Source organism: Ranitomeya variabilis, chromosome 2, assembly GCF_051348905.1.
Source record: "Ranitomeya variabilis isolate aRanVar5 chromosome 2, aRanVar5.hap1, whole genome shotgun sequence".
NCBI classification, from domain to species: domain Eukaryota; kingdom Metazoa; phylum Chordata; class Amphibia; order Anura; family Dendrobatidae; genus Ranitomeya; species Ranitomeya variabilis.
In genome coordinates this window covers 915,870,830-915,883,503 of record NC_135233.1, presented here as the reverse complement: position 1 = coordinate 915,883,503, position 12,674 = coordinate 915,870,830, and the positions used below count along the sequence as shown (strand labels likewise).

General features: G+C 44.1%; 1 protein-coding gene across 10 annotated transcripts in view; it reads right to left on the bottom strand.

The window, feature by feature from the left end:
• Positions 1–12,674, bottom strand: part of ZBBX (zinc finger B-box domain containing) — a 336,677-nt gene that overhangs the window by 138,152 nt on the left and 185,851 nt on the right. For all 10 annotated transcript variants that reach the window (XM_077290622.1, XM_077290624.1, XM_077290619.1 and 7 more), the window contains exon 10: positions 12,074–12,194. In XM_077290622.1, the coding sequence (XP_077146737.1) occupies positions 12,074–12,194 (121 nt within the window). The remainder of the gene's footprint in view (positions 1–12,073; positions 12,195–12,674) is intronic.

Genomic DNA, 12,674 nt, shown 5'->3' with positions numbered 1-12,674 from the left:
AGTGCATTTAGGCATGTAGACATGGTCAAGACAATCTCCTGCAGTTCAAACCGAGCATCAGTATGGGGAAGAAAGGTGATTTGAGTGCCTTTGAACGTGGCATGGTTGTTGGTGCCAGAAGGGCTGGTCTGAGTATTTCAGAAACTGCTGATCTACTGGGATTTTCACGCACAACCATCTCTAGGGTTTACAGAGAATGGTCCGAAAAAGAAAAAAAATCCAGTGAGCGGCAGTTCTGTGGGCGGAAATGCCTTGTTGATGCCAGAGGTCAGAGGAGAATGGGCAGACTGGTTCGAGCTGATAGAAAGGCAACAGTGACTCAAATCGCCACCCGTTACAACCAAGGTAGGCCTAAGAGCATCTCTGAACGCACAGTGCGTCGAACTTTGAGGCAGATGGGCTACAGCAGCAGAAGACCACACCGGGTACCACTCCTTTCAGCTAAGAACAGGAAACTGAGGCTACAATTTGTACAAGCTCATCGAAATTGGACAGTAGAAGATTGGAAAAACGTTGCTTGGTCTGATGAGTCTCGATTTCTGCTGCGACATTCGGATGGTAGGGTCAGAATTTGGCGTAAACAACATGAAAGCATGGATCCATCCTGCCTTGTATGGAGCATCTTTGGGATGTGCAGCCGACAAATCTGCGGCAACTGTGTGATGCCATCATGTCAATATGGACCAAAATCTCTGAGGAATGCTTCCAGCACCTTGTTGAATCTATGCCACGAAGAATTGAGGCAGTTCTGAAGGCAAAAGGGGGTCCAACCCGTTACTAGCATGGTGTACCTAATAAAGTGGCCGGTGAGTGTATATACTAGGATAGTGCCACGATGAGGGCCATAAATACCAGGATGGTGGGCACATATATATGAGAATGAGGAACATATATAGCCAGAAGGAACACATATATAATCAGGATGTGGGGGCCCCAGTCTAAATCTTGCAGCGGGGCCCATCAAACTCAAGTTACACCACTGCTTCGAACATTAAGATATTACAGATTTGTACACGGTTCCAGATGCATTGATAAATGTATTATAGAGGTAACAAAATATTATTACTAATAATTATTATTAAAATATACACAACTGTGTTCACAAAACTGACAGAGTTACAGGCCTCCCACCTCCCAAGCCATCTTTTCTTTTACTTAGTGATCCAGGACAGTTTTACTTGTCACAACACTCTTGCAGGATATCCCGGGGCTAGGGGCTACTTCCCTATCCCTAAAGTTTGGGGCTCACAAGCTAACCCTGCTTCCCGGATTTTTTCTGATGGTGAAGACGCTGGGGCCACGTGTGTGCCTTGCTGAGCTTCTCAATCACCCCTTATCAGTCTTCACCCCCACGCATGGAAGAGGGGAGTTGTAGTGTATAAGAATACACAAACCAGACTAACAAGGGAAGACATACAGGGGTAAATATGAAAATACCAATTAAACAAATACGAGTTGAATTCTTGTGAAGTTGAGCACCACAGAAATATATATATATATATATATATATATATATATATATATATATATATATATATATATATATATATATATATATACACACTCACTGGCCACTTTATTAGGTACACCTGTCCAACTTCTTGTTAACACTTAATTTCTAATCAGCCAATCACATGGCGGCAACTCAGTGCATTTAGGCATGTAGACATGGTCAAGACAATCTCCTGCAGTTCAAACCGAGCATCAGTATGGGGAAGAAAGGTGATTTGAGTGCCTTTGAACGTGGCATGGTTGTTGGTGCCAGAAGGGCTGGTCTGAGTATTTCAGAAACTGCTGATCTACTGGGATTTTCACGCACAACCATCTCTAGGGTTTACAGAGAATGGTCCGAAAAAGAAAAAAAATCCAGTGAGCGGCAGTTCTGTGGGCGGAAATGCCTTGTTGATGCCAGAGGTCAGAGGAGAATGGGCAGACTGGTTCGAGCTGATAGAAAGGCAACAGTGACTCAAATCGCCACCCGTTACAACCAAGGTAGGCCTAAGAGCATCTCTGAACGCACAGTGCGTCGAACTTTGAGGCAGATGGGCTACAGCAGCAGAAGACCACACCGGGTACCACTCCTTTCAGCTAAGAACAGGAAACTGAGGCTACAATTTGTACAAGCTCATCGAAATTGGACAGTAGAAGATTGGAAAAACGTTGCTCGGTCTGATGAGTCTCGATTTCTGCTGCGACATTCGGATGGTAGGGTCAGAATTTGGCGTAAACAACATGAAAGCATGGATCCATCCTGCCTTGTATGGAGCATCTTTGGGATGTGCAGCCGACAAATCTGCGGCAACTGTGTGATGCCATCATGTCAATATGGACCAAAATCTCTGAGGAATGCTTCCAGCACCTTGTTGAATCTATGCCACGAAGAATTGAGGCAGTTCTGAAGGCAAAAGGGGGTCCAACCCGTTACTAGCATGGTGTACCTAATAAAGTGGCCGGTGAGTGTATATATATACATACACAGTATATATAATTGTACATTCACACTGAAGGCATCAAAACTATGAATTAACACATGTGGAATTATATACTTAACAAAAAAGTGTGAAACAACTTTGCTTTGATGACTGCTTTGCACACTCTTGGCATTCTCTTGATGAGCTTCAAGAGGTAGTCACCGGGAATGGTTTTGAATTCACAGCTGTGCCCTGTCAGGTTTAATAAGTGGGATTTCTTGCCTTATAAATGGGGTTGGGACCATCAGTTGTGTTGTGGTGGATACACAGCTGATAGTCTTACTGAACAGACTGCTAGAATTTGTATTATCGCAAGAAAAAAAGCAGCTAAGTAAAGAAAAACGAGTGGCCATCATTACTTTAATAAATGAAGGCCATTCAGTCCGAAAAATTGGGAAAGTGTCCCCAAGTGCAGTGGTAAAAACCATCAAGCGCTACAAAGAAACTGGCTCACATGAGGACCGCCCCAGGAAAGGAAGACCAAGAGTCACCTCTGCTTCTGAGGTTTATCCGAGTCACCAGCCTCAGAAATCGCAGGTTAACAGCAGCTCAGATTAGAGACCAGGTCAATGCCACACAGAGTTCTAGCAGCAGACACATCTCTACAACAACTGTTAAGAGGAGACTTTGTGCAGCAAGCTTTAATGGTAAAATAGCTGCAAGGAAACCACTGCAAAGGACAGGCAACAAACAGAAGAGACTTTTTTGGGCTAAAGAACACAAGGAATGGACATTAGACCAGTGGAAATCTGTGCTTTGGTCTGATGAGTCCAGATTTGAGATCTTTGGTTCCAACCACCGTGTGTTGTGAAATTGGATTCTGGGCTCCCCCGGTGGCCACTTGTGGAATTGTACTTGTGTGCATCATCCCCTCTGTTCACCTGCTCCTATCAGGATGTGGGAGTCGCTATATAACCCTGCTCCTCTGTCAGTTTCTTGCCGGTCAACAATGTAATCAGAAGCCTTCTGTGCATGTTCCTGCTACTAGACAACTCCTAGCTAAGTTGGACTTTTGTCCTTGTGTGTTTTTGCATTTTGTTCCTGTTCACAGCTGCTGTTTCGTTACTGTGTCTGGAAAGCTCTTGTGAGCGGAAATTGCCACTCTGGTGTTATGAGTTAATGCTAGAGTCTTAAAGTAATTTCTGGATGGTGTTTTGATAGGGTTTTCTGCTGACCATGAAAGTGCCCTTTCTGTCTTCATGCTATCTAGTAAGCGGACCTCGATTTTGCTAAACCTATTTTCATACTACGTTTGTCATTTCATCTAAAATCACCGCCAATATATGTGGGGGCCTCTGTCTGCCTTTTGGGAAAATTTCTCTAGAGGTGAGCCAGGACTGTATTTTCCTCTGCTAGGATTAGGTAGTTCTCCGGCTGGCGCTGGGCATCTAGGGATAAAAAACGTAGGCATGCTACCCGGCCACTTCTAGTTGTGCGGCAGGTTTAGTTCATGGTCAGTATAGTTTCCATCTTCCAAGAGCTAGTTCTCATATATGCTGGGCTATGTTCTCTCGCCATTGAGAATCATGACAGTTTGACCGGCCTAAAAAAGGGTTAAATTACTGGCTGAGAAAGGAGAGAAAAAAGAAGTCTGCTACAATTTTTTTTTTTTTTTTTTTCCCCTCTAGTTCTGAGTGTGCTCTTAATTGAATCATTTGCTAGTCTGCCTATACTGCAGCCTTCCTCTCTTTCTCTCCTTCTAATCCTTGAATGGCTCTGTGTTCACCTGTTTCAAATGGATCTTCAGAGTGTAGCTACAGGTTTGAATAATCTCGCCACAAAGGTACAAAATTTGCAAGATTTTGTTGTTCATGCACCTATGTCTGAGCCTAGAATTCCTTTGCCTGAATTCTTCTCGGGGAATAGATCTCACTTTCAAAATTTTAAAAATAATTGCAAATTGTTTTTGTCCCTGAAGTCTCGCTCTGCCGGAGACCCTGCACAGCAGGTCAGGATTGTAATTTCCTTGCTCCGGGGCGACCCTCAGGACTGGGCTTTTGCATTGGCACCAGGGGATCCTGCGTTGCTCAATGTGGATGCGTTTTTTCTGGCCTTGGGGTTGCTTTATGAGGAACCTCATTTAGAGCTTCAGGCGGAAAAGGCCTTGATGTCCTTGTCTCAGGGGCAAGATGAAGCTGAAATATACTGCCAAAAATTCCGCAAATGGTCTGTGCTTACTCAGTGGAATGAGTGCGCCCTGGCGGCGATTTTCAGAGAAGGTCTCTCTGATGCCATTAAGGATGTTATGGTGGGGTTCCCTGTGCCTGCGAGTCTGAATGAGTCCATGACGATGGCTATTCAGATCGATAGGCGTCTGCGGGAGCGCAAACCTGTGCACCATTTGGCGGTGTCTACTGAGAAAACGCCAGAAAATATGCAATGTGATAGAATTCTGTCCAGAAGCGAGCGGCAGAATTTTAGACGAAAAAATGGGTTGTGCTTCTATTGTGGTGATTCAACTCATGTTATATCAGCATGCTTTAAGCGTACTAAGAAGCCTGACAAGTCTGTTTCAATTAGCACTTTACAGTCTAAGTTTATTCTATCTGTGACCCTGATTTGTTCTTTGTCATCTATTACCGCGGACGCCTATGTCGACTCTGGCGCTGCTTTGAGTCTTATGGATTGGTCCTTTGCCAAACGCTGTGGGTATGATTTGGAGCCATTGGAGGCTCCGATACCTCTGAAAGGGATTGACTCCACCCCATTGGCTAGTAATAAACCACAATACTGGACACAAGTGACTATGCGTGTTAATCCGGATCACCAGGAGGTTATTCGCTTTCTGGTGCTGTATAATCTACATGATGTTTTGGTGCTGGGATTGCCATGGCTGCAATCTCATAACCCAGTCCTCGACTGGAGAGCTATGTCTGTGTTAAGCTGGGGATGTAAAGGAACTCATGGGGACGTACCTTTGGTTTCCATTTCATCATCTATTCCCTCTGAGATTCCTGAATTCTTGTCTGACTTTCGTGACGTTTTTGAAGAACCCAAGGTTGGTTCACTACCTCCGCACCGGGAGTGCGATTGTGCCATAGACTTGATCCCGGGTAGTAAATACCCTAAGGGTCGTTTATTTAATCTGTCTGTGCCTGAACACGCGGCTATGCGAGAATATATAAAGGAGTCCTTGGAAAAGGGACATATTCGTCCTTCGTCATCTCCCTTAGGAGCCGGTTTTTTCTTTGTGTCTAAGAAAGACGGCTCTTTGAGGCCGTGTATTGATTATCGACTTTTGAATAAAATCACGGTTAAATATCAATATCCGTTACCACTGCTTACTGATTTGTTTGCTCGTATAAAGGGGGCCAAGTGGTTCTCTAAGATTGATCTCCGTGGGGCGTATAATTTGGTGCGAATCAAGCAGGGGGATGAGTGGAAAACCGCATTTAATACGCCCGAGGGCCATTTTGAGTATTTGGTGATGCCTTTTGGTCTTTCAAATGCCCCTTCAGTCTTCCAGTCCTTTATGCATGACATTTTCCGCGATTATTTGGATAAATTTATGATTGTGTATCTGGATGATATTCTGATTTTTTCGGATGACTGGGACTCTCATGTCCAGCAGGTCAGGAGGGTTTTTCAGGTTTTGCGGTCTAATTCCTTGTGTGTGAAGGGTTCTAAGTGTGTTTTTGGGGTTCAAAAGATTTCCTTCTTGGGATACATTTTTTCCCCCTCTTCCATCGAGATGGATCCTGTCAAGGTTCAGGCTATTGGTGATTGGACGCAACCCTCTTCTCTTAAGAGTCTTCAGAAATTTTTGGGCTTTGCTAACTTTTATCGTCGATTTATTGCTGGTTTTTCTGATGTTGTAAAACCATTGACTGATTTGACTAAGAAGGGTGCTGATGTTGCTGATTGGTCCCCTGATGCTGTGGAGGCCTTTCGGGAGCTCAAGCGCCGCTTTTCTTCCGCCCCAGTGTTGCGTCAGCCTGATGTTGCTCTTCCTTTTCAGGTTGAGGTCGACGCTTCTGAAATCGGAGCTGGGGCGGTGTTGTCGCAGAGAAGTTCCGACTGCTCCGTGATGAGACCTTGTGCCTTTTTTTTCCCGTAAATTTTCGCCCGCCGAGCGGAATTATGATATTGGGAATCGGGAGCTTTTGGCCATGAAGTGGGCTTTTGAGGAGTGGCGTCACTGGCTTGAGGGGGCCAGACATCAGGTGGTGGTATTGACTGACCACAAAAATTTAATTTACCTTGAGTCTGCCAGGCGCCTGAATCCTAGACAGGCGCGCTGGTCGTTGTTTTTCTCTCGGTTTAATTTTGTGGTGTCTTACCTACCGGGTTCTAAGAATGTTAAGGCGGATGCCCTTTCTAGGAGTTTTGAGCCTGACTCCCCTGGTAATTCTAAGCCCACAGGTATCCTTAAAGATGGAGTGATATTGTCTGCCGTTTCTCCAGACCTGCGGCGGGCCTTGCAGGAGTTTCAGGCGGATAGACCTGATCGTTGCCCACCTGGTAGACTGTTTGTTCCTGATGATTGGACCAGTAGAGTCATCTCTGAGGTTCATTCTTCTGCGTTGGCAGGTCATCCTGGAATCTTTGGTACCAGGGATTTGGTGGCAAGGTCCTTCTGGTGGCCTTCCCTGTCACGAGATGTGCGAGGCTTTGTGCAGTCTTGTGACGTTTGTGCTCGGGCCAAGCCTTGTTGTTCTCGGGCTAGTGGATTGTTGTTACCCTTGCCTATCCCGAAGAGGCCTTGGACGCACATCTCGATGGATTTTATTTCGGATCTGCCTGTTTCTCAGAAGATGTCTGTCATCTGGGTGGTGTGTGACCGTTTCTCTAAGATGGTCCATCTGGTTCCCTTGCCTAAGTTGCCTTCTTCTTCCGAGTTGGTTCCTCTGTTTTTTCAAAATGTTGTTCGTTTGCATGGTATTCCGGAGAATATCGTTTCTGACAGAGGGACCCAATTCGTGTCTAGATTTTGGCGGGCATTCTGTGCTAGGATGGGCATAGATTTGTCTTTTTCGTCTGCTTTCCATCCTCAGACTAATGGCCAGACCGAGCGGACTAATCAGACCTTGGAGACATATTTGAGGTGTTTTGTGTCTGCGGATCAGGATGATTGGGTTGCTTTTTTGCCTTTGGCGGAGTTCGCCCTCAATAATCGGGCCAGCTCTGCCACCTTGGTGTCCCCGTTTTTCTGTAATTCGGGGTTTCATCCTCGATTTTCCTCCGGTCAAGTGGAATCTTCGGATTGTCCTGGAGTGGATGCTGTGGTGGAGAGGTTGCATCAGATTTGGGGGCAGGTGGTGGACAATTTGAAGTTGTCCCAGGAGAAGACTCAGCTTTTTGCCAACCGCCGTCGTCGTGTTGGTCCTCGGCTTTGTGTTGGGGACTTGGTGTGGTTGTCTTCTCGTTTTGTCCCTATGAGGGTTTCTTCTCCTAAGTTTAAGCCTCGGTTCATCGGCCCGTACAAGATATTGGAGATTCTTAACCCTGTGTCCTTCCGTTTGGACCTCCCTGCATCCTTTTCGATTCATAATGTTTTTCATCGGTCATTGTTGCGCAGGTATGAGGTACCGGCTGTGCCTTCCGTTGAGCCTCCTGCTCCGGTGTTGGTTGAGGGTGAGTTGGAGTACGTTGTTGAAAAGATCTTGGACTCTCGTGTTTCCAGACGGAAACTCCAGTATCTGGTCAAATGGAAGGGATACGGTCAGGAGGATAATTCTTGGGTCACTGCCTCTGATGTTCATGCCTCCGATCTTGTCCGTGCCTTTCATAGGGCTCATCCTGATCGCCCTGGTGGTTCTGGTGAGGGTTCGGTGCCCCCTCCTTGAGGGGGGGGTACTGTTGTGAAATTGGATTCTGGGCTCCCCCGGTGGCCACTTGTGGAATTGTACTTGTGTGCATCATCCCCTCTGTTCACCTGCTCCTATCAGGATGTGGGAGTCGCTATATAACCCTGCTCCTCTGTCAGTTTCTTGCCGGTCAACAATGTAATCAGAAGCCTTCTGTGCATGTTCCTGCTACTAGACAACTCCTAGCTAAGTTGGACTTTTGTCCTTGTGTGTTTTTGCATTTTGTTCCTGTTCACAGCTGCTGTTTCGTTACTGTGTCTGGAAAGCTCTTGTGAGCGGAAATTGCCACTCTGGTGTTATGAGTTAATGCTAGAGTCTTAAAGTAATTTCTGGATGGTGTTTTGATAGGGTTTTCTGCTGACCATGAAAGTGCCCTTTCTGTCTTCATGCTATCTAGTAAGCAGACCTCGATTTTGCTAAACCTATTTTCATACTACGTTTGTCATTTCATCTAAAATCACCGCCAATATATGTGGGGGCCTCTGTCTGCCTTTTGGGAAAATTTCTCTAGAGGTGAGCCAGGACTGTATTTTCCTCTGCTAGGATTAGGTAGTTCTCCGGCTGGCGCTGGGCATCTAGGGATAAAAAACGTAGGCATGCTACCCGGCCACTTCTAGTTGTGCAGCAGGTTTAGTTCATGGTCAGTATAGTTTCCATCTTCCAAGAGCTAGTTCTCATATATGCTGGGCTATGTTCTCTCGCCATTGAGAATCATGACACCGTGTCTTTGTGCAACGCAGAAAAGGTGAATGGATGGACTCTACATGCCTGGTTCCCACCGTGAAGCATGTAGGAGGAGGTGTGATGGTGTGGGGGTGCTTTGCTGGTGACACTGTTGGGGATTTATTCAAAATTGAAGGCATACAGAACCAGCATGGCTACCACAGTATCTTGCTGCGGCATGCTATTCCATCCGGTTTGCGTTTAGTTGGATCATCATTTATTTTTCAACAGGACAATGACCCCAAACACACTTCCAGGCTGTGTAAGGGCTGTTTGACCAAAAAGGAGAGTGATGGGGTGCTACGCCAGATGACCTGGCCTCCACAGTCACCAGACCTGAACCCAATCGAGATGGTTTGAGGTGAGCTGGACCGCATAGTGAAGGCAAAAGGGTCAACAAGTGCTAAGCATCTCTGGGAACTCCTTCAAGATTGTTGGAAGACCATTCCCGGTGACTTTCTCTTGAAGCTCATCAAGAGAATGTCAAGAGTGTGCAAAGCAGTCATCAAAGGAAAAGGTGGCTACTTTGAAGAACCTAGAATATAAGACATAATTTCAGTTGTTTCACACTTTTTTGTTAAGTATATAATTCCACATGTGTTAATTCATAGTTTTGATGCCTTCAGTGTGAATGTACAATTTGCATAGTCATGAAAATACAGAAAAATCTTTAAATGAGAAGTGTCCAAACTTTTGGTCTGTACTGTATGAGTTATATAAACATTTTAAAAAGCCTAAAGCTAATAAGCACCTGACCACATATTATGGTCCTCCCCAATGTCCATCACAGTGCGCAACGGTCCAACATCTAATAAATAAAATCTGAATAAAGACTAAAATACAATTGTTGTGCAGAATGTCTCACAGTAAACATAAATATGCCAAAAGAGTAATGCATAACAACTTCATAGATGGTGTGCTCAATCAGAGATCCAGTGCAACCTATTTGTCAAACAAAAAACTTGAAGGCAATAAGTGTAACAAGTCCACAATGAGAGAAAGATTGCTACACACTAGAATGACATATAATTAAATATTTCAAGGCCCATTATAAGTCTCTGCCAAAATGGCAGAACCATTACCCAAGTTGGTACAAGACAAGCCTGAATAAATGGTGTAGTGCTGAGCAGCCATATGACCATTGCTGATAAAGTACTATGTACAGCCGGGGAAAGAAGCCCTTTTCCCTCCCCTTCCTTCCATCCCTTTCCCCTCCTACAGTGGGGCAAAAAAGTATTTAGTCAGTCAGTAATAGTGCAAGTTCCACCACTTAAAAAGATGAGAGGCGTCTGTAATTTACATCATAGGTAGACCTCAACTATGGGAGACAAACTGAGAAAAAAAAATCCAGAAAATCACATTGTCTGTTTTTTTATCATTTTATTTGCATATTATGGTGGAAAATAAGTATTTGGTCAGAAACAAAATTTCATCTCAATACTTTGTAATATATCCTTTGTTGGCAATGACAGAGGTCAAACGTTTTCTGTAAGTCTTCACAAGGTTGCCACACACTGATGTTGGTATGTTGGCCCATTCCTCCATGCAGATCTCCTCTAAAGCAGTGATGTTTTTGGCTTTTCGCTTGGCAACACGGACTTTCAACTCCCTCCAAAGGTTTTCTATAGGGTTGAGATCTGGAGACTGGCTAGGCCACTCCAAGACCTTGAAATGCTTCTTACGAAGCCACTCCTTCATTGCCCTGGCGGTGTGCTTTGGATCATTGTCATGTTGAAAGACCCAGCCACGTTTCATCTTCAATGCCCTTGCTGATGGAAGGAGGTTTGCACTCAAAATCTCACGATACATGGCCCCATTCATTCTTTCATGTACCTGGATCAGTCGTCCTGGCCCCTTTGCAGAGAAACAGCCCCAAAGCATGATGTTTCCACCACCATGCTTTACAGTAGGTATGGTGTTTGATGGATGCAACTCAGTATTCTTTTTCCTCCAAACACGACAAGTTGTGTTTCTACCAAACAGTTCCAGTTTGGTTTCATCAGACCATAGGACATTCTCCCAAAACTCCTCTGGAGCATCCAAATGCTCTCTAGCAAACTTCAGACGGGCCCGGACATGTACTGGCTTAAGCAGTGGGACACGTCTGGCACTGCAGGATCTGAGTCCATGGTGGCGTAGTGTGTTACTTATGGTAGGCCTTGTTACATTGGTCCCAGCTCTCTGCAGTTCATTCACTAGGTCCCCCCGCGTGGTTCTGGGATTTTTGCTCACCGTTCTTGTGATCATTCTGACCCCACGGGGTGGGATTTTGCGTGGAGCCCCAGATCGAGGGAGATTATCAGTGGTCTTGTATGTCTTCCATTTTCTAATTATTGCTCCCACTGTTGATTTCTTCACTCCAAGCTGGTTGGCTATTGCAGATTCAGTCTTCCCAGCCTGGTGCAGGGCTACAATTTTGTTTCTGGTGTCCTTTGACAGCTCTTTGGTCTTCACCATAGTGGAGTTTGGAGTCAGACTGTTTGAGGGTGTGCACAGGTGTCTTTTTATACTGATAACAAGTTTAAACAGGTGCCATTATTACAGGTAATGAGTGGAGGAAAGAGGAGACTCTTAAAGAAGAAGTTACAGGTCTGTGAGAGCCAGAAATCTTGAAATTTTGTTTCTGACCAAATACTTATTTTCCACCATAATATGCAAATAAAATGATAAAAAAACAGACAATGTGATTTTCTTGATTTTTTTTTCTCAGTTTGTCTCCCATAGTTGAGGTCTACCTATGATGTAAATTACAGACGCCACTCATCTTTTTAAGTGGTGGAACTTGCACTATTGCTGACTGACTAAATACTTTTTTGCCCCACTGTATATAGTTTTTTCTTATTCAATACGGTTTTGATAATGTATAATGTTTGCTTCATAACTCTGTTTGAAAATTTCAAATAAAAATAAAGTTATAAAAAAGAGAGATGACTAAGTCAGTTTGCAGCCACACTATGTAACGTTTAGAACAGGAAAATATGCGATCTATATAAAAGCAGGTTTAAATTTAAAAAGTGATTCCAAAAAATAATCAGTCTGATTATTTCTATACATATAGGAGATATACTATACCTTCTGTGCTTTTTTAGCATCAACTTCTCCATGTAGCTTAAACTATTTTCTTTAAACTCAATATGAAATGGTTTTGCAGTGGCAGTGAGTACAGTCTGCACTTCTGAGCTTCCAGTGTCATCTAGAAAACAGATTTTATCCATTACAATAGATCCATATGTTAGAAAGAACAATTCTGATTCATGGTGGATGGGGAAGGATTTCATTAGAAGCCATATAAAAGCTTAAGTTCAGTTCAACAGAACATCGGGGAGCAGGGGTTTTGTTGTCATGCAGGAGATGATAGAAGTCTGCTACATTACATGTCTGGAAGAAGCGGAATTTTGCAAGAGTAATATTGCATTGGTGTAAGTACATTTTTACTATGTGTTTATTAGACATAAGCAGTGATTCAGCAACAATGGCCTTTTGGATCATAATGTCCAATTTTTTAACAGTCTTGGACACACAGAACTCGTACATAAAAAAATGATGTCTGAATGAACCCTTAGAAACATATTGTCAGTCTGTAAAACAACATGACAATTTCAGGGAAGAATTTGATACAGAACTCTTTAACAAGGTATTTAACACATTTTTAGGAAATCTTGGGGTTCAAAAC